At 43.5% G+C, this 22,240-nt stretch overlaps 1 protein-coding gene across 1 annotated transcript; it reads right to left on the reverse strand.

Annotated features, from left to right (window-relative positions):
• Positions 1-328: 328 nt before the first annotated feature.
• Positions 329-21,892, reverse strand: SAV1 (salvador family WW domain containing protein 1). Its single transcript, XM_071745130.1, has 5 exons — positions 21,566-21,892; positions 19,323-19,769; positions 10,653-10,923; positions 9,568-9,711; positions 329-1,620 (listed from the first exon to the last, which is right to left on the reverse strand). Exons 1-5 carry the CDS (start codon positions 21,657-21,659, stop codon positions 1,419-1,421), a joined length of 1,158 nt encoding a protein of 385 aa, XP_071601231.1. The 5' UTR covers positions 21,660-21,892; the 3' UTR covers positions 329-1,418.
• Positions 21,893-22,240: the final 348 nt, after the last annotated feature.

Consider the following 22,240-nt stretch of genomic DNA (forward strand, 5'->3'; position numbering starts at 1 on the left):
TTTTTATTTTTTTGCATTCTCTTCTTTCCCTCTTGATAATCAGAGTTTTCCAAACAACTTCTGGGGGTGCTTCTGTCACTGAGGAGGTTAAACCAGGTTTCTCAAGGCTCAGACAAAATAAAGGCTCAGTAAGATAAAGTCTCAGTAAATTCTCCAGCTTTTACCAGGGGTGAAAAAACATTTTCATCAAAGCAAGGCCACAGCAAGATCCCCAGCCCTCCCATGGCAGAGAACACAAGCTACTGATGCTCACCACCCCCCATCTTCTTACAGAAGAATTTTTTTGACATTCTACAAAAGCAAAAAAAAAAAAAAATTTAGACATCCATGCATTAAACAAAATGATTTTTATTGAATTAATAGGATTTACAAGAAATGTATTTTTTTGTCTGGAACAATGCTTATTGCACTAAAAAGAATCCATAAATAACATTTCAGGACAATCAATGAACCAAATGAAAGTACTGGAGAGGGTAACTGTACAATTAAAAACTTTCCCCAAGGCAGGAAGCTTTAATACAAGACAAAAGCTTGTTAAAAAAAGAAGCAAGTTTTGTTACATCCCTGATTTCTTCCACGGTTGGTACAGCTGGTTGGTGAGCTGGTCAGACAATGCCATTGCCTTCCCAGGTGGTGAGGTCATGTTCTCTGAAATGTAGTTTACCCAGCATTTAAAAAAAAAAAACCTGTGAAAAGTTTGCTTGGTCTTTGAGAAAGTATTTTTGACTAATTCCTGTGAAAAGGAGTGGTGAATTTAAAGTAGTAACGTGTTAAAGTAGAAAATAAGGCAACTTGGGCTTCAGTCTGATGAAGCAGTTTGGTTTAAGATGGTGGCATCACCCACTTCAGTCTGGTCCTAGCCCTGGGTGTCACTGAAGAGGAAAAACATCAGTGTTCTGCACAGTAAAGCTGTAAACACAGAGCAGACCTCTCAAGAGAGAGAGGGGTAAAAGAAGTCCCGAGGGAAATACACAGGAATATTCATTTGGATTTTAACAAATGTTTTGTATCTGGGACATTTCATTTAAGTTGCATCTATTGCCCTTTGAAAGTCCAGTCAGCTTAATACTGCAGCTGACTGCTAGGAAAAAAAAAAAAAGATACCAGAATCAAGTCTCTGATTAAACTCCACGCTGGCTTTGAGAATAATAAACTCGTTCTTGTAAGGAAAAAAAGATTATCAAACATTTTTCGTTTTTATAAACAAGACATAATACATGTAGAAAAATATTCAAGAGGATAATAACAAAAAAAAAAAGGTGCAACATCAACACAAAAAAATAAGCTGCCTTTTCAACAAAAGCACTTTTTTCATAGTTTGAAGTGTGAAAACCTTTTTAAAGCTTTTAAGTGTCCTCAGAAAGAGTCTATCGAAGGAAAAAAAAAATTAAAAAAAAAAAAAAAGAAGTCGTTATAGCTTAAAAATTCTTGGTGTGCTGCTGGGCATACCACTGCTGGCGCTGCTTGCGGTGCTCCAGCTCGGTGAGCAGCGCCTGCCTGTAGGCTTCGTACAGCTTCACAATCCGTTCCAGTTCTTTCATGAAGAGCAGCTTCAGCATCCCCTGGTAGGTGTCCAGGTCTGCCAGCTGGAAGAGCTCCCACTTCAGGATGTGATCGTATCTGCTCGGGGGAAAAAAAAGTTGTGAGTCAGCTCGGCCACTGCCCCCCTGAGGTGTTTGGAGGAAAAACTTTCACCCCGGGGGCTGCACAGCAACATCGGGGCTTCCAGCTGGCTGCGGGGTGTGGGGAAATAAGGTGACGAAGAGCAGGAGGCTGGGAGCTGTGTCTGAGCAAGGCAGAGAAAGAACCACGGGTAACAAACAGCACTGCTGAACACAGGATCACAGAAAGTGAGATTGGTTGGGAGGGAGCTGTGGAGCTGCTCCAGTGCCAGCCCTGCCCCAGCAGGATCCCCCAGGGCAGGACACACAGAACACATCCAGGGGGGGTTGGAAAGGCTCCAGAGAAGGAGACTCCACAACCTCTCTGGGCAGCCTGGGCCAGGGCTCCCTCAGCCTCACAGGGAAAAAATTCTTCCTGATATTTCTACAGCACATCCCATTAACTGATTCTGGAGTCGCCAGGAGAAGGACCAAGAGCTCCTTGAACAAGGAGTTGAAGAGTGCTGGAGCACCTCCCTGGGAAGCCAGGCTGAGGGATTGGGGTTGTTCAGCCTGGAGAAGAGGAGGCTCCCAGGTGAGCTCAGAGCAACCTCCCAATATCTGAAGGAGCTGCAAGAAAGCTGGGGGAGGGCTTTGGACACGGGGGGGTAGGGAGAGGACATGGGAAATGGGTTAAAACTTGGAGAGAAAGGGGAGATTGAGGTTGGACATGAGGAGGAAATTCATTAATTTGAGGGTGCTGAGCCCCTGTGCCAGGTTTCCCAGAGAAGCTGTGGCTGCCCCATCCCTGGCAGTGTCTCAGCCCAGGTTGGATGGGGCTTGGAGCAACCTGGGCTGGTGGGAGGTGTCCCTGACCATGGCAGGGATATTGGATATTGATAATCAAGTCCCTTCCAACCCAAACCATTCTATGATTATAGCAAAGCCAGGGAGGAAATGCATTTTGGAAGCACTAACCCAGCAATTCCATCCAACAAACCTTGAGGATTATTTAGTAATAAAGCATCTTCCAGAATTCAAGAAACTCAGAAAAAAATTAAGATGAATTAATTCCAGAGCTAACCCTAACACTCCCCAGCAGGTACCTCCTGGGAGGCAGAACCCTGCAAGCCTTCCCTCACACACCCTTTTGTTTCCCAAGTGTTCCTGTTCAGCCTTCACAAGCACTCCTGGAAAGTCCCCATCACCTTGGTTCATGAGCAGCAAGAACCCAACTGAGTGTGACCCAAACTGTGGGTCCTGAACCCCACAGGACCACGGATGGGGGGGAATCAGCAGCAGTGAGGACTGCAGGAGAGGGGAATCTGATGAGGGGATCTGATCTGATCAGCTGCAAGTGCTGACAGCAGCAGGGGTCATCCTGACCACCCCTGGCTATCAGCAGCCTGTGGGGTGGGTGTCCAGGGAGCAATACAAGCACTAAAAACCTGCACGTTCCCCTCAATGGAAAAAACCCAAACTGCTGGGGACATCCCTGGGGACATCCCCAGGGCCTGAAGCACAGCAGTGCCACCCCCAGCTCCTCCTTGAGGCACATCTGAGCCAGATCCCTGCCTGAGCTGGAAACAAGCTCAGCTGTGAAATCAACCAATTACTGGTGTGGTTCTTCCCACTGCTCCCAGTTAGGAGGAGCTGTTGGTTGAGCAAGGCAGAGCACAGCAGCCTGAGTCACCAAAGCACCAGCCACACTGTCACCCTTTTTCCTGGAGGAGGTCAGCAGAGCAGGAGGTGAAAGCTCACAGAGAAAACACCAGAAGTGGCTTTGCTGGAGGCCATGCTCATCCTCAGCTGCTCACTGCTCTGTCTGATGGGAGAGTGGAAGATGGGAAGCTGCAAAGAAAAGCAGAAGCACAAAATCCACCCAAAATGTGGGAAAACAATGTGCAAGAAAGCTGCTGGGGGGTCACTGACCACTGCAAACCCTCCTGGGCTGAAGAGCTGCTGGCAAAAACCACCTCACCTTCCTGCAGGTCTCCTGCTCAACATGCAGCACTGCTCTTCTGACCAAAGCTGCAGTGCTGAGGGTTTGATTTTTTACTTTTTTTTTTTACTTTTTAATATAGAGCAATTCTCAGTTTCTGTTTCTACACCTCACACTTTTTTTCTGTTTCCAAAATAAATGCAAACGTGCCCTGATGCTCAGACTTCTGGAGAGGTACAACATGAGTCTCCTCCTCAAGCCTCTCCTGTCTCACCAGCAGAGCCCAACAAGTTTCCTGAAGGCTGCAGTTTATGTCCTGAGTGCCAAACCACCCATGTGACTTCTCCAGGCTATGCTCTTGCTCCTGCAAGGAATTTTCCACAATCAGAACTGCTGCTTTTAAGGTCTGCAAAAGAACCAGACAGCTGGGTCACATGAGGTCCAGTTTCAGAGCAGAGGTTTGTTCAACCATTTGACTTCCTTTCATGCCAAAAACCCTTCAAGTGCTGACAAGATTTGTACCAAATGCATGGTTCAGCATTCATAACATTTACCTTTATAAACAAGAAAACCAAGCATTTTTCTTCATTATTTTCTTTTAAAGGACCTTTTTTTTGTGCCTGCAACAGGGGAAAGTTTCCAAAAGATAGAAAAACAGTATTTCTAGCAAAATTTTTCATTAGAATCATGGTGATTTTACAGAAAGAGTCAGTGCTACCACCACATGCCCTGCAGAAAGAGCTGCAGGATGATGTTTAGCAGGAGACACTGGCATTCAGGATGTTCCCTAAGGAGTTGGTAAGTGAAATAATTCAGGAAAAACCCAAGACACGAAGCCAAAAGCAAACCAACTGTTTTGGTGAGCACCTTAGAGCACATCACTTGAGGATCCAAAACAATCACTGGCTGGGCTCTGGCTGGTGTCACCCAGCATGTTAACAGCTCCTGGACAAAGCCACCCACACAGATGCTCACATCAAGTGACTCCAGACAGCTTCATAGAATCCTAGAATCCTAGGGGTTGGAAGGGACCTCAAAGATCATCTAGTCCAACCCCCCTGCCAGAGCAGGGCCCCCTAGAGTACATCCCCTAGGAACGTGTCCAGGTGGGTTTTGAATGTCTCCAGTGAAGGAGACTCCACAACCCCCCTGGGCAGCCTGTTCCAGGGCTCTGTCACCCTTACAGTAAAAAAATTTTTTCTGATATTCAACTTGAACCTCCTATGCTCCAATTTACACCCATTACCCCTTGTCCTATCACTGGTCACCACTGAGAAAAGCCTAACTCCATCTCCCTGACACTCACCCCTTACATATTTGAAAACATTGATGAGGTCACCCCTCAGTCTCCTTTTCTCCAAACTAAAGAGCCCCAGCTCCCTCAGCCTTTCCTCATAAGGGAGATGTTCCACTCCCTTAATCATCTCAGTAGCTCTGTGCTGGACTCTTTCAAGCACTTCCCTGTCCTTCTTGAACTGAGGGGCCCAGAACTGGACACAATACTCCAGGTGTGGCCTCACCAATGCAGAATAGAGGGGGAGGAGAACCTCTCTTGACCTACTAACCACACCCTTTCTAATGCACCCCAGGATGCCATTGGCCTTCTTGGCCACAAGGGCACATTGCTGGCTCATGGGCATCTTCTTGTCTACCAGGACCCCCAGGTCTCTTTCACCTACACTGCTCTCCAGCAGCTCAGCCCCCAACCTATACTGGGACATCGTGTTGTTCTTCCCCAAATGCTACAAATCTACACTTCCCCTTGTTGAATTTCATCATGAGAGATCCCAAAACTTAAAATAAACAGGCTGTTCTCTTTGAGGGTCTCCTCCCACCTCAGGGTGATGACAGGAGAAGCCTGGCAGGGTGACATGAGCCAAGGAGCTGCTGGGTTTGGGGCCAAAAGCATTTCAAAGGGTTCAGAGGGACACCAAGATGAGGTGTGACCCAACTCGTGGGGACAGCTGGGTTGACCTGGGTTTGCCTCAACCTGGAGAGAATCCTGGGAGAGAACATCAGGAATATCACCCCAAAATGAGTAGGGATTCCCTAGAACAGAGACTATTGCATGGAGTGTCCTGGCCACCTCTGGCTGCAGAATTTCCTAAGCAAGGTGAGGAAAAAGCAAATTCCCAACCCAGTTTTCATCTTGATTTCACCTTGCCCTGCAATAAGCATTTAAATGATTTAATTTGGAGAAAAGCCTTGAGGTGGGTGTACATCACCCCAGCAATGCCCTTCATGCCCTGCTCTTATCTAGTACTTCAAAGCACACACAATTCATCATCTGCAATCTCATTTTCTTAACTTGGAAAACAGACAGCTGACTACTATAGTTATTAAAAGAACAGGAGAAATTCAAGGAATAAATGGAGTTATTTGATCTGACTGAGCTGCATGAGAAAATATATTCACTTGAGTGGAGGCTGAAGCCAAAATATCAGTAAATTTATGCAAATGCACTACATTACATGGTGAAAAGATGTATTTGGAGTGCCTCAGAAAACAGCTAAGCTACCAAAGAAGGCAGTGACTACCAGAAGGTGCCTACCAAAAGAAGCTCTTGAGGAATTTAAAGAATTTAGGTAACCACAGCTTCTATAAACTCACTAAACAACAACCTCTGTATTTAAGTTATCTGACTGCTGCACAGCTAGACCCTGCAGTGATGTGTCTGTAGGTTTTTTGGGACCCCCCTCTCCACCTCTTTTTTTTTTTTTAAAGCATCATCACAGATTGCTAAACCCTTGGTGGTTCTTTAGTTTTTGGAAGCTGTCCCTGCTAAAAGTTACACTAGAAAACCAGTGCCTCAGGATTGTTTTTCAATCTGAGAACTTTCTTTTGATTTCATGTGTTGAACAGAGGAAGGGGTCTCATTAATGATTAAGCCACCAGCAGTGCCTTAATGGCAAAGGGGTCATTCCAGTCCCCTGGAGATGCCAAGTCTATGGATGCCCCCCAAGGAGATGCCAGGAGGAACAGGGCACACAGCACCAGTACCTGCCCTAGACCCCCAAGGGTAAATTTTAGCAGGGCAACCAGTCACAGAAATGCAGGAGAGAAAGCACTTTAGTACAGAATTCCTCCAGAGCACAAAACCTTTCCTCCTCAGAAAGCCAGAGCTTAGCAGATGGAATATGCAAGCCAGAATTTCCAGTGTCTCCAGGGCTTTCTTCAGTTGTTGATAAATATTTAATACAAAATACAACACTTGCAACATCAAAGATCCTGAATATTTATAGCCTACTATGATTAGGGTGGGCAGAACAAAGTCCTGGGTTCAGATCTTTGCTCCAGAGAGATGAGGGAAGAATCTGAACCAAGATGTTTCATACAAGAGAAACATTTTTGGTCTCCTCACCCTCACAGTTCCACACATGCAGTGGGAACACCTCCCAGCCTGGATATCTCATCTGGGTGGTGGAGAAACATTCCAATTCATTGTCTAAAAAAAGAGTTAAATACGAGCCAGGAGTCTTGGCTCCACTGTGCTAAGATTCTGATAGCTGCAGCACTCAAAACAAACCTTGAGAGGTGCCAGGAGGGAGGGGAAAAGGACACCTCAAGGTATCACAGCCACCTTGATACTGGAAATCATGACCTGGTTGTAACTTGACACTGAAGCCTCTTTGCTGTCTGGTGAGCCAAGTATCTTCTTGACCTTAAGAGCTGACAATTTCCCACTAAAATAGGGAAGCATTACAATGAACCTCCAGTGAACTCTCCTCTAGCCTTCTCCAGTGGCCCAAATTCTTCTCCTTTAGAGAAACTTGTTGAAAAAAAAGGCAACATTACTTATTTTTGCTATCACTATCTGCTTTTCTCAACAAAACCAACTGGCCTTTAGCCAGCTAAATCAAGCTATCACAGTAGCAGGTGCAGTAATAAAATATCCCCCAATGATTTCAGTGCAGATTTTTCACAGTAAACTTCAAGCAGCAGACTGCAGAAGGTATTCCTCTACTACTGCTACTACTACTACTATTACTAGTACTACTACTACCTGTTTTGCCCACCCAAGCTTCAAGCCAGTTGCCTTGAAAACAAAGAGGTTCATTATTAAAATTACACTGAAAAGTGATGAAGTAAATCTTGATTTTTGTATCTGAAAATTATTTATCAATAAAATCCTCAAGATGAGGTGACACTTAAGCCAGCTGCTACCACTCCTCCAATATAATTGTAGCACACACCAGGCCTTATTTCTGCACAGAAGTTTTTGAGAATTATGAAATAATTAAGCAAATGAATGAATTAAATGTGGAGTTTTCTTGTTTTGCTTTTTAAATTTGTCTCAGCCTACGAGATACAAAGAAATTCCTGATAACTTTATATTGTTTAAGTTGCCTTAAATTTGTTTCTCAAGTTTCCAGAGAAGTACCAACCAGGAGTCCGTGCAAAACAGGCTGAAATATTTAAAACTATGTAGTTTAAATGTGCCAAATGCCTAAATAAAGAAATGCAGCTGCAGCCAAAACCTAAAAGTGTTTCTAGGAAACCAGTCCCCTCATAGATTACAGGAAATCAGCATGCCCCTGATGCAGAACTGTACTGGTGGATTTTAGGCCAATTTAAAACTTTACAGGCTGCTGGCAAGCCCAGAAGCCACAAGAAGTAATAAAACCCATTAAAATGAGTTACTAGAAGCAGCTAAAGAAAGAGGATTTTTTTCTCTGGAAGTCACTGAGCATTCTACAGCCTGATTTTGACTGACTTGCTCACTGCTGTAAAACTTCACTTTCCATATTTGACTTATGAAGAAAGCACATGATTTTGTAACTACTAAAACATATCATGATTTTTTTATTGGTTTTCTATTTAGAGCTCCTTTTCTGCAGAGCTGTACCCATTAGAAAGAGTAATTTGTTTCATTGTGCTGACTCAAATACTTTATTGGAGATTTGCTGCTCCTTAAGTCTTGCTCCTTTGAAAACAACAACTTTTTGCTACCACGTAGTTTTTTTAAATTCTTGAACAGGAATATAGATTTCAGTCTCTATTTAAAATGTTTAACTGTGAAGGAAAATGTGTATGTATGTCTTTTTTTTAGCAGAGTAAGATAAGCATTCAAAATGTAACACCCTCAAAATATGTGAAATATTTCCTAAGTACATGGTACCTTCCTCACAAATACACTGAAGGTAAATCACATCCTCAGGTCTCACACATTATTCTGAAAGTCATGTGAACTACAAGAAGTACTGTGATGATTTTAAGTAATGCCTAATAGAAATCAAACTAACTGATGAGCAGCTCCTCCAGCTTCTTCAGACAGTCAGTGATAGCTGTTAGGCAATGGAGACAAAGATCCCAACTGGAGTTGCTAGAGACAGAACAGCTTTGTAAAAAAAGGGACCTGAGGGGTCTTGGTCAGGCTCAAGACAAGAGAACAGTGTCCTGCAGCAGCAGAGAAAGGCAGCAGGATGCTGGGCTGCATCAACAAGGGCATCATCATCAAAGAAATCATCATCCTGCTCTACTCAGTGTGTGTCAGACCACACCATGTTCAGGTTTGGTCCCCACTCTACAAAAAAAGATGTGGACAGACTGGAGAGGGTCAAAAGAAGAGTCAGGAGAGGACCAGAGCACCTGCTGAGAAAACTGGGTCTGCTCAGCCTGGAGAAGGCTGAGGGGAGAGCTCCTGCCCATGATCCAGGACTTCAAGGGGGGTCCAGAGCAGCTGGAGACTCCCTATGGACAAGGAGTCCCATGGACAAGACAAGGGGCAATGGGCACAATCCTGGGGAGATTCCCATTGGACACCAGAGGAAAATGTTTCCCCATGAGGACAGTCAGAGCTTGGAATGGTCTCCCAGGGGAAGGGGGGGATTCCCCCACTCTGGAAAGTTTGAAGTCTCAGCTCCAGGGGGTGCTGAGACATCTCAGAGAAACAAGAATCTGAGAAGGGTTGGAGCAGATGGGCCTTGGGGGCCCTTCCCACCTGACACTCTGGGATTCTCTGATTTGTTTTCTTTCTCAGCTACAGATGGTATGAAATGCAGTGACAGAAAGCCCACAACTCACTTGACAGGAGCCCTGGCATAGACCTGCAGCCAGTCTGGAATCTCTGCAGTGTGGTAGGGGTTTGCAGGGACGAGGAGGGGCTGGCTGTGCTCAGCTTGCTGGGGCTGGTAACTCACTGGGGGAGGCTGATCATACCTGGGGACACTGCAAAGGAAGAGAGGCAAAGTTGATGACTTCCAAGCAGGAACATCCTGGTATCATGGAATTGTTAACATCTGGACACACAGTAATAAGTGCAAATAAGTGGTGTATGCACAGCTGGAATGTTGCTTCAGCAGGACTACACTGAGAGCAACTTCCTGGTGCTGGGTTAGTGCTTGGCTCCAGGCAGAGCTCTCAGTGTTGCTGCTCTGTCAGCACACTGTAAAAATCACCCAGAGCCTGCTGCTAAATATGAAGAGATTTAGGATAATAAAACAGAACAAAAAAATGACACCTGTTTTAAAAACATTAAAAAGGCAAGTACTGATTTGACCAAATAATCTCCCACTTCATATGTTACAACAAATGTTTTCAGGCAGTGGTTGGGAAAGTTATTCCATTTACAAGCAAGTTCATCCTCACATGTCTGTTTTGTGCCTCATGTTAAAAAACTTTCTCTTCCTGGGTAAACAGATTTGAGTAGCAGAAATTAAGTGGTAGATTTGGTGTATTCTAACTTCAGTTAACCTTTAAATTATGAGTACTTAACATGCTAATTTTCATCCTAGCCAAGACCTAATTCATCTTTCAGGTGATATTTTATATTTGTTCAGAAAGACTCCTGGAAAATCAGGTCAACTTCTGTTTCAGCCTACAACTCAATTCTGTTCTCAGCAACTTTGTTGTTTTACTGAGAGTTGAAGAGAATAGCTGCTTTGTTTAAGTGAGTTAGGAACAATATCCTGGTTGTACACTTAAGACAGTAACAGATAAAACAAACCCCTAACAATTACAACTACTCACATTAAACTCAGTCAAGAACCATTAAGGCTGACTTCTAAAAATAAAGACTTTTTTGGCAGGTTACACAGGAGACAAAACCAGTTCCACTTTCTTAACTGGATTAGGAAAAAAAAAACCAGTGACAGAAAAGAAGGTCTTACCTGGGAGCACAAGGATGTTTATACTGAGCTCTTTTATTGATGTGATCTACATAATACACTCCAAATTCTGGTGACTCCACTCTCTCCCATCCTGGAGGGAGCCCCTCACGCTCGAGTGGATGGCTCCAGTGAGTTGTGTTAGTGTTGTGATCTATGTAGTATTTCCTTCCTCTAATAGTCCAGTCCACTGACCAGCCAGGAGGAAGAGGTAAATCTTCAGAACTATGATTTGTTAAGTTTCCTAGAGATGTAGCAGCAACTCTACCGATGCCTAAAGAAAAGGAAAGCAATGTTTAGCTGAAGTGATAATACTCAAAACTAAGGACAGGTACTCACCAGTCAACTCCCCCCCACCCCATGCCTGAGGCACTCTGTGAACTCTGAGCAATGCCACCTACGTGCTTGTAAATTAGTTTTAAAAAAAAAAACAAAAACAGGACCACCCAAGTCAAAATAGCTACTCCCTTTCAGGTCTCACTTGCTCTGCTCTCCTCCAGCTCAATTAATTAGGAAGTTTTATTCAGAAACACTTAAACCTCCTAATTTTTTCATCTAGAGACAGGCACCAGTGTACACAGCAAAGGTGAAGCTGTTGGTACTGTCTCGATTTGCTGAGCAGAGCTGACACAAGATCACAAATATCAAAGCTTGACATTAATGACAGTTTCTGTTAATGCCATTACAGCTGCACCCAAAGTCTTGACCTACCAAAGGCACAGCTATTTTTTTTCCAGCTGCAGTCAGAAATTACAACTGTCTGAAAAAAAAAAATAAATCACTGAATAAAGGTGTTCACATTAACCAGAAAAGAACAGTAGCAGGCCCAGGTAAACCAAGAGAGGACAAGTAAGGTTAACACTGTGCTGCAGGACAGTTATTACTGAAGTGCAAAGTGTCATCAGGAACAAAAAATGTCATCAGGAAGAAGAGGAAAAGGAAAAGCTGGATCCACACAGGATCCTGCCCAAGCCCTCTGCTGAGCACAGCCACCTTCTCCACACTGAAGTTGGTGTCTGCTCTGCTAAAATTCCCCACACTTTTTAGGCCACCTGGTTTATCTGCAGTTTTGGGTAGAACAGTCAGGCTTTCTCACTGCAATCCTGACAAGATACAGAGATTTTTTCCTCAGAGACAGTCACAAAATCTCTTCTCCCTGCCCTCACCCCCCATTTCCCAGTCCAGTAAGGCTATCACCTTCTCTACACCTTCCTCTTCTCTAAAACTGAGCACCTACACTTCATAATGCTAAAGAGGCATGTGAAAAAAAAGTAATTTCCAGCTTTTCTTGGTGATGTGGGATGCACTGGGAGAAGGGCTTCTCCAGCAGGAGAGAACCAAAGCCTGGTCAGGTGTGCTTGGGGTAGTAGCAGAGCTGAAAGAAAGCAGCAGTCAATCTTAAGTTCCTATCTCTGCCCTAAAAATGCAGCACATTTAGGATTTATCTCTACTAAACATCTGATTTAAGAGACTGTTCACTGGCATTTTAACATGTGATTTCTTGTAACATAAACATGGGTTTCATGTTGTAAGAATGAACATGCTGGATGCTGAGAGATGTACTGCAGCAATCTAATTCCAATTTCATCTTTTCCTTCCCTCTACACTCAGGAAGCCAGCTGGAATAAAAGCCATAATAATAATTAAACTAAAAAAGAAAACAACCAAACAAGAAAACCCCCACCAAACCCTAACCATAAAATCCAAGTGACATAATCAAGAATCCTCTTAAGTAGTTACCTTCAGTTACCCCCAGTTTTACAGTTCAGAAATCTTGGGTTAAAAAAAAAAAAAAGCCAATTATCTTTTCATCCCACAAGCAAATGCATCTATTCAATCACAGCATTCATCACTTTGTGTTACTATTCCCCACAGCCAGCAGAAGGGGTATGGGAGCCACTTTTCCCACTTTCTTAGGAGTCAGAGACTCCATCAGAAGCACCAGGTTTTCTGACAGAGGGATACACCCCTCTCTTTCTGTTTTCCAGAAATGATGTTTTTGTCTGATTACTTTTGGAGAGAGTGAAGGGGAAAGGCAGAGCCTCAGTCACCTAAAGCATACTACCCAAAAGAGGTCTCAGGTGTGGTCATTAACTCAAAAAGACAACAGCAATACTTCTGTTTCTCAGGCTCCAAAGTAACTGAATAAATAAAAAAAAATCAATTTGAAAAATCTGACAAGCTTCCCCCCGAGGCCTGTTCTTTAAAACATTTGTGCTTGTCTACAAACCTTTCTCTAACCTTGTCAGGTTCTGAACTATTCAGCCTTAAGCTATTTCCTCTTGTTACAGTACTCACCACCTTGTTAGCTTTCTGTAGGGAAGGTGATGGCTGAGCCTCTGTGCTACCTCCCATCTCCCACCAGGATTAAGCAACACAGACCTTTACTTCCAGTGAGAAGAAAAATCCTAAAGGCTTCCTGACCTTTAGCAGCACTGGGGCAGGGAAAACTATTTCAGAGCCCAGCTACAGTTATGTCACTGGTGGTGTTTTCATTCCAATGACAGCACACAAAGTTTTAAGATTATTGAAACACTTCAGATAAACAAGCTCAGAATTTTCTCCAGTAGCTGGATTGCTGTGTTGTAATTTCATTTATGTATAAACACTGCCTACTAAATCACCACTACCAGAAGATCTGAACAGACAAACCTGACTGGGGGAAAGAGCTTTCTCAAAGGCATAAATATTTTTCTGTTTACTGTTAAAAGTAGCCTGTGCCCATAATTTTGTTACAGTTCCTCCTACTTAAATTCTAGCGTGGCTCCAGCAGCAAATACATATTTATTCTTTGGGATAAAGGTTAATGCTTTCTAACGTTTGGAAGTTGGTATTAAATTTGTCCAAGCCATGCTCTGCACCAGAAGTTCTCTTGACACACCTACATCTCTTCATACAAAAGCCTTGGAAGAGTGGGAGATGGACTTAAATAGTGAAGAAAATAAAAATCTAGATGACATAAGCACCTAGAAAAGAGGCTAAAAAGCTTCCCCCACTGGAAATGCAACACTGGCAGTTCTGTGTTTGAGTAATCATTTAATTCTAACTATATAGATCATCCCAATGCCAGCTTTTTTTTCTTTTTCATTTCCAAGATACAAAGAACAAACCCAAGAGAAGACCACAGATACATCACACATTCCTTTTTTTTGCCATTTTGACTTCATGTATGAAGAAGCAGAGCCATCCCACCAAGATAAACTCACACAGCTGTAGAAGTTACCAGTCCAGAACAGATTCAAGCCTCTGCAACTAATAACAAGCTCTGACTATGAAATCAAAGGCCTGATGGATAAATTGAGGGTTGCAAATACTTCAGGATCTAGACTGTCATGAAGAGTCCTAACGTGCATTTTCCCCCTTAAAATCACAGATCATACTGGAATATTTTCCCTGCTAGAAGTTTTGAGATACCAGGTAATATTCACAGTGTCTTACAACCCACTATGGCACTCAAATAGGCAATCAGTACAATTTAGATGTTTATTTATGTCACTGGAGTTACCAGAGATCACATGAAATTGTGTCTTTGTTTCCCTTACACTACTCAGCAGATGCTTCCTGAAGGCAGAGTGAATACACATATAAGAAAAACAGCTCCTGCTAGGATTTTGAAGATGAAAAATTGACTTTCACACCTACAAGTATCAATAATAAGACTGAACAACACTAAGAAGAATAAATTCCTATGTGGTTTATAAGCTGAAGTTGCAAGAAAGCCTAAAATCCCCTACTGTGAGAGCACTACCTTTCCTGGGTCACAGTGAGCAAGTATGATACTCCCCTGCCTTTAAATTTTGGGTTAGATTTGGGGTAGATTAATGCCCTAAAGCATTTTCATAGCAGCCCACTTCAGATTTTACAGCATGCACCAAGGAGAGTCCCCAAATCATGGCCTGGTGACAGATTCACACAGAACAATGCATAATATCTACAGGAAAAAGAAACCCCAAACTTGCCACTTGAACCATTTTTATCAAAACATCTAGTGTAAAACTTGACATTTTCCTCTTGAGGGAAAATCCTCTTGGTTTTCCTTTGATGACTACTAGAGGACAAGCAAAACCAGAGAAGTCAAAGCATTTCACTATAACTGCTCAGGGTTTTCTTGCTCACACACTGTTTTGTCTACAACAGGACAGAAATTCTCATTCTTCCTGCTTTCCCAAGGAAGAGAGCTGTTGAAATTATCTGCTTTTTCCAAATATTTTGAGTCTCCTATCCTCTGCTTAAGGAGGAGCACTGTTTATAAACTCCCCCTCAGTGGCACCATCAACTCTCAAGAATGGTCAACAATTAATTGAAATTTATGCAACTGTACATCCTTTTCAGGATGCCTCTTTGGATCTTGTCAGGCTCATTTGTTAATTCTGTTTCCTAGTGGTTGTATGTTTGGGGTATTTTTTGGTTTGGCTGTTGCTTTTAAGGGACATCAATGCTGAATATTATTTGTGGCTTTGCTTTTCCCTTCTCTTGTAAAATAGTCTTTTCTGTTTAAGGTCTGAGCTGTCAGCATTCCTTAATTCAAAGGAATTAATTGCCAACCAGACCAAGGGGCATTATATGCTGTTCCAAAGCAGAGGAAAATCCTGTTCAAAGCAGTTTGCTTGCTTGGGAGCATCACTGTGTCTGTTCTCAACACTTCAAAAAAAGAAAGTGCAAAGAAAATATCAATCACTTAGTAAGAGTATTAACAAGATCTGAAATACTTGAGAGTTTTGTAAGGCCAGGACCTATATTCAGTCTTATTTTCAACATCTTCAGCCACAGGGGGTCCTAATGCCAAACCTCACACTTTAAGCACCACATTCCAGCGAGCTGCAAGATATCAATGCAAAGAGTTCCTTCATTTAAGATTTTTCTCTTAAAAACATATCTTAAACTGATAATGTCACAAATGGGAAAAATATCTGGTATCTTCTTCAATCAAGGGAGTCCTGTTTGGCTTGTTCCATTTGTATGGAACTAAGAAAAATGTGAGTGCTTTTCCAGCCCAGTGAAGGAGCTGCCTGGAAAGAAATCCAGGCTCTTAAGTTAGAAGGAAAAGTTTCCTTCAGTCTGGTAGAAAACACAGGAGAAAAAAAAAAAAAAATCAAATCACCAAAGCAGCCCAGCATAAGGGACAAGAGAAAGTCTCACTTTGTTTATTAGAAACAGTGCTGATGTAGGCAGAAAAGTTTTAGAGCCTCCAAACTCCCCACAACCAGCTTCAACCAAACTTCACAGTGCTGAAGAACAAATCTAGCCAAAGAAAAGGCCTTCAGATTTGTCTTTAATTAGGTCAATTGTCTTCAGAGCCTTTTTTTCACGATGCCAAAATCCTCTCCCTTCCCCTCATCAAACCAGGGTGAAGAGCAGGAAGGGAAGATGAACAAACTGTTCAATTTTAAGGGAGTAAGTAATAATAAAACAGCACAAAGAAGTTTTGATAACAGGCCTGCAGGTTCTAGGCCTTCCTAACCCTTTCCAAAGCACTTGAAGGTACCTCCTGAGCACAAGCACCTCGTTTCTCAGAGGGAATGGGGCGTTCCAAGCATAAATTCACCAAGAGGAAATTACAGGAAGTACTTTGAAAGCTTAAAAAAATATGCTACAAAGAAATTACTGCAGAATCAGCACAAAAGAAGAAAAGGGCAGGAACTGCACGTTGTTTAGAAACTCATGAAGAGTACATACCAAAAAGAGTAAAGCCCTGCTAATTTAATAATCTGTACTTCTTTATTTTGCTCTTACATTACACACAGCTACCAGTGTGCAATTTTTAAGGGGTACAATTTAACACAAGATGAACCTACTTTCACTAAAGCACACTGGATTTTCTGTTCATTGCTGTTCTCTTCTGGACATCACAGGCAACAGCTTACAATCCCTCACCAGAAAGTCCCTTTACACTGTGATTTTAATATACACATAAGAATTTTTCAGCTTACCGCTCACACAGGTACAAATAACTCTGAGGTCTTGGTTACAAGTTAGTTCCAATCTATACTGTAGATATAACTTCAACCACAGACCTCCCCAAACCTGTAACCTAGAAGAGAGGAAAGAGATGTCGAGGAAAGACAGGTAAAGTCTCTTAGAATCAAGTCTGAAATGGACACACACACAAAAAGAAAAGAAACAAAGCAAGAAATGTCACAGAGGTAGCTAAATGTACAAAACTAGGAAATATCCCAACTGAAGACATTTACTCAGGAAAACCAGCAGCACTAGATTGCTAATTAAAACCAGCTAATGAGAATAAGGAGAGGAGGGCATGGACAATTAAATTGTACTGAGAGAAAACGACCTCAAGGAGAAATGCCTGTGAAAGAACACATCAGTGCTGTCAACACAGACTGCTGAAAAATCATGGGGCTTCCCTAAATACTTTGCTGAGAGATGTGATTATGAAGATCTCAAGGGGAACACATTTTCAAGTTACCTCCAAATTATAAAGAGGAGAAACTTTACTTGGAATGAAAGCTGAAATTCCCATGCACCTCCTCACATCCAGACAACTGCTTCTCAAAAGTTGTAACAGAATGGCCTGAAGGGATCTTCTGAGGGAGGGTGGGAGGAGGAAAAGGATAGAATGCAGCATTTACAGACTCTAACCTTATGCCTTGAAACTGTATTAAGCAATTTTGTCATCAGTTATCTTGATGAAGAGTTTTGATTAGGTGAAAGGCTTCTAAACCACAATGCAGATGTGTAAGGAGAAAGTAATTTAGACCAAGACAATGAAAGAAAAAGGTATTCTGGAAATGCAGAAAAAAAAGGAACTAGAAATTACAGAAAGATTAGTGTGGCTTAAGGAAAACACTGATGGTTTGAAGACAGGATGGTTCAAATGAAAAGAAGCTTAATGGTGAGATGAAAGAACTTAGAAAAACCTAAGGTTTTCTTATTTTTAACCACATACTTCTACTGAGAAAAAGTAACAGCAACTTCCTGAAAATGTGTACTGAAGTTAAGGACATCACTTAATATTCTTACTGCAGTGAAACTCGAAAGAGGAATTTAAGAGTTCATATCCCATGCTGAGATAAAAGGCAAAAAAAAGCAGCAGAAAAGGGAAACACTTTGGCAGACAAAAGGCTCACCTTTTTTTGCCTCTTCCTACAAACACTTTTTACCAAGAAAATGTAAAATTTGCTCAAACTACTGCATGTAAAAACAAGAGTGAAAGACAAAGACCAACAAAATATCAGCAGCTCCTTTGTGGTTTCCAGTGGCTAAGAGAGCATGTAGACAAAAGGGGGGAAAAAAGCCTTTTTAGAAAGCAACCCATGATGCTACAATTGAGAAAAACATGGCTGGTAACCCACTCTTAGCTTGTTTTAAGTATTTCTACATTAAGCTCTACTTTCAAACTAAGGGAAACTAAACTTTCCTACCCCATTTCCACTTAACATCATCTCAGCTCCACACAGCACCATTTTTTAAAGTTTTCCTTCCCACAGTCACTTGGAATGTTAAACTGATGGATTGTTTTAGGAAACCCTCCCCCCTCCAGCCCCTCATCCCACCACATCCCAGCACACACTACAAGGTGCTGGTTACCTGGGCCAGGTAAATGTTTAGTGACTGCTGCTGAATGACAACCAACACAGATGAGGGATTTCATGCAAAATGTAGGTGGCTCAGATGTATTAGCATTTAGCAAAATAAAAGAGGATTAAGGCAACAAGTCTGAAACCTTATTATTTCAGCATTTACTGTCAGACAGCAGGAAGAGGCAGAATTTGTACTGAAGGTACATTATTTGCAGGTTTGAAATGTTTGTTCCAATCTGCTCCCTGAACAGTTTTCATAATGTATATGGTGCATGAATACAGTCAAATTTACTACACTTTTGAGGTCAAAATTTTCTGTGGGCAATACTGTAATCCCAGAGATTTTATTCCACCAAGAGATTCACAACAGCACACTACACCAAAAGAATTAACCTTTGGTGTCCTCACAGAATCAATATTTCAAAAAAAGCAATGCTTAATGGATTCTTTCTTCTTGTGCTGTTCTTACATTATAAAACAGAAAAGATCCAGTGAAACTGAGGAGGAAAGCATGTTTACAAAGAGTACTGCAAGCTAACAGAAAAAAAAAAAGTTAAGGACTAGGAAAACAATTGCAGCACTAACTATATGCCAGTTTGCTAATTACACAATGCAGTCATTCCTCCTTTAACTAGTTATAATAAATTATCTTAATTATTGAGGTTAAATTAACACAGTAAGGTTAAATAATAACACAACAAGAGTTAAAATGCAATAATAAAACAAAATGGCAATGTTATGATTTAGAACTGCTGGTTACCCTCTCTATCCTACAAACAGTAGGTGTTCCCCCATGAAGGAAATTCATTGCTAGAGAAAAACTGAGTCAACTTTCTGTAGAGGAGCTGCATATATGCTTGGCATTAAACACACTTGCTTGACCTTACCCCACTTATTCAATAAGTAAGCCCTGGTTTCAGTATAAATATTTCCTCTCTGGATTTATGCAATGAAATCCTCAATTCTAGGAAATGGGAATATGCAGTGTACTCAGATCACAGAAAAAAAAAAAAAAAAAGCTCTGTCCCACACAGCATAATTCCTAAAAAACCACAACCCAAACCATCCAGAAACACCTCTGCAGCTAAACCCTTACCAAAACCATATTTTCAGAGAAGCAAGGATTGATGCTTACCTGAAGTGTGCCTCCCATGATTCTGTGACATCCTCTGGAAGATATCACTGCTGTGTTCATAATACCTGTAGTCCTCATGCAGGCGATCGTTGAGCTGACGTCTCCTCTGGGCATCATAGAAATGATCATAATAGTAACAACGGGCTCCAGCATCCCCATTTTCCAAACCAGAATTAGCTTCTGTCAAAAAGGACTGGGAGGAAGAGCCGTATTCTCTGGGGACATCAGCTAAACTTCTGGCAAGATAGGAAGGAGCAGAGAGTCTGTTGCTTTCACGTCTCATTATCTCATGAGGTGGCCTCTGCACTGGAGTTCGCAGGAAACTCTGGTTTCTGGAAATAATTCCATCTCCACCAGGAGCATAGGCAGAAGAAGTTGAGTCAGGAGGACAGATATCAGTTCTCCTTGGAATGGTTGGACCGTGACGGATAAATGAAGGCATCAGATCTGATATGCAGCATGAAAGAGAAGTAAGAACTTTGGCTGTGCTCATGCCTCAAGCACCTGGGTAGCCACAACGCTGATTTCCACCAGGGAACAGAGGAAATTCAAACACCACAACCCCTCTGAGGCACCTCCAATGCTGAAAATGCTGCAGTTTGAACTGGTGCAACAGAAAACATCGTCCTGTCCCACCAGTAACAAACCCCTGACAAAAGAGGGCAGTTTTGCCAGTACAACTACACCTACAACAAACACACAACCCCCAAACCCATCAAAAAACACACAGAGAACCCCCCAAACCATCCATGCTGCACTGTGGCTACATCAGCCAGGCTCCAGACCTATGAGAAAGGCCCAGAAAATCCAGGTATCCTGGCTTCCACACTGCCAGGACCCCTATCCTGCCCAGCTCAGAATCACTGCAGATGTTAATGCCCACAGGAACCCATGACAGAGTCAGAATTCATACTTTCTCCTCTCATCACAAAGCTCAGCCAGCAAAACACTGTCACTCTGCACACCTTAACTTCTCTATCATGCAGATTATTTCCCTTTCTCCTTTACCTGAAGAGGTGACTGTAATTCTATCCATAGAATTACACTCCCTCCCTCCATAACTACTACTTTCAATGTGATAAAAATAATTAGTCCCCCTCCAGTGAGCTAATGCAAACCATGACTTTCATTTTGGTGGCTATGCCTATTATCAATTAGTTTTTATTAATCCACTCTTATAACTCAGAGTAAACATGCCACCAGGTGTAATCAGTGTATTTACCACCATCACTACAAGGCAGTTGTGTAATAGCTGGTCACCACATCAGGGCAAACAGCATAAATGTGTCAAGACAATTTTACACCTCTCAGACACACCTACAGATTAAGATATAAAAATAGCATCTTAGTGGGTTTCTGTCTTGCTTCTCTTCTTTTTTTAAGGACTAAGAAAGTGTAATCAGACTACTAAATAATCTTGCCTGCTGCACCAGCTGTTAACGTAGCAAAACACCAGAAAAGCTTTGCCTGCTCCTGCCAGCAGACCAGTTGTTTCTGGTTGTGATTGCCAAGCTAATCCTGGAATTACAGCACAACGCATTTCGGTCTCAGGTTGTTTTCAAAGATTAACAAAAAAGGAACCTCAGCACACTCCCCATGAGTATTTTGCCAGTGTGCTGTAAAATCCCAGCAAAACCAGGACGGGGGCAGTGTCCTCGGGCTATCCACATGTAGATCAGTGCATCCTAGGAGCACAGAAGTGACTTCCCCACGGCGATTTACGGTTCGGAACAGAAGCACTCGGGGGATTTTAGGCAACTCTCGGCTGCAGTTATCTCATGCTCAGCGCACACACCTTTTGGCAGCGCACGCAGCCGGGGATGGGTAAAATAACCACTGCTTTCTGGAATGGGAGAGAAACGACCTGTGCCGTTCATCTGAAAGATATCTTAACCTCTAACTATTGAAAAAGGAGCAAGCAAAGCAGATGAAATAAAACACCACAACTTTGCTTACCGTCAGCCTCTGGTGGTACACTCTTTAGAGCTCCGTTCACGTTACGTCTAAATCTACCTAAAATCTAAACCTTCCAGGTTTAACTTGGAACCCTCCTCAGCTCCCACAACAGGGAATTCCCCCCCCTCAGGAGAGGTCCCCCCCACCCCCTCAGGAGGGACCTCGCCCCCCTCAGCCGCGCAGGCCCTCAGGGCCCGCCGAACCGCGGCCCCAGCACACAAAGGACGGAGCCCACCTTCCCCCCCCCCCCCCGTCCCCAGCCCCCCGAGCCTTTCCCCGACACTCACTGCGAAGCAGAGGGCTGGTCTCTTTCTTCACATACTTGCCCTGCACCTCGCCCGGCTTGGAGAGCTCCGTACGCGTCTTCTTCCGCGACAGCATCCCACCTCCCGGCCCGCTACCACCGCCCGCATACCCGGCGCCCCTTCCCGCTCCGCAGGGCAGGCCCCGGCCGCCCCGACCCCCTCAGGCTCCGCGGCGGTTGCTCCGCTCCCGCATGGCCGCGCAGCGGGCGGGTTGCGGGGGTTGGGGTGTGCGTGATGTGAGGGGAGGTGTGAGGGGAGGGGGGGGGGAGCGCTGAGAGGAGGCGGCGGGGCCGGCGCGCGGGGGCTTCTGGGAAAGCGGCCTCCGCCCTGAGGGAAGGGCCGCGGGGCAGGGGAGGGAGGGGGAGGGCGGGCGCGCGCCGGGACAGCGCCCCCGCGCGGCGGGGAGGGCGAGGGAGGGAGCGCGGGCAGCGGCGGGAACGGCCGGAACGGCCCTGAGGAACGGACACAGCGAGCGTTCCTTCTGCTTCCTTCTGCCGCCTTCTCCTTCCTTCTGCCGCCTTCTGCTTCCTTCTGCCGCCTTCTGCTTCCTTCTGCCGCCTTCTCCTTCCTTCTGCCGCCCTCTGCTTCCTTCTGCCGCCTTCTGCTGCCTTCTGTTTCTTTCTCCTTCCTTCTTCTTTGTTTCTTGTCCTTCCTCTT

Source organism: Heliangelus exortis, chromosome 5, assembly GCF_036169615.1.
Source record: "Heliangelus exortis chromosome 5, bHelExo1.hap1, whole genome shotgun sequence".
NCBI lineage: Eukaryota > Metazoa > Chordata > Aves > Apodiformes > Trochilidae > Heliangelus > Heliangelus exortis.

What these genes read in the sequence shown, in the direction of transcription:
- SAV1 (XM_071745130.1), bottom strand. Translation starts at nt 21,659, where the DNA reads ATGCTGTCGCGGAAGAAGACGCGTACGGAGCTCTCCAAGCCGGGCGAG. An exon ending in TCATGGGAGGCACACTTCAG is followed by an intron (nt 10,924 to 19,322) that starts GTAAGCATCAAT and finishes CCTTTTCTTTAG; the next exon opens with GCATCGGTAGAGTTGCTGCT. An exon ending in AAACATCCTTGTGCTCCCAG is followed by an intron (nt 9,712 to 10,652) that starts GTAAGACCTTCT and finishes CTTCCTTTGCAG; the next exon opens with TGTCCCCAGGTATGATCAGC.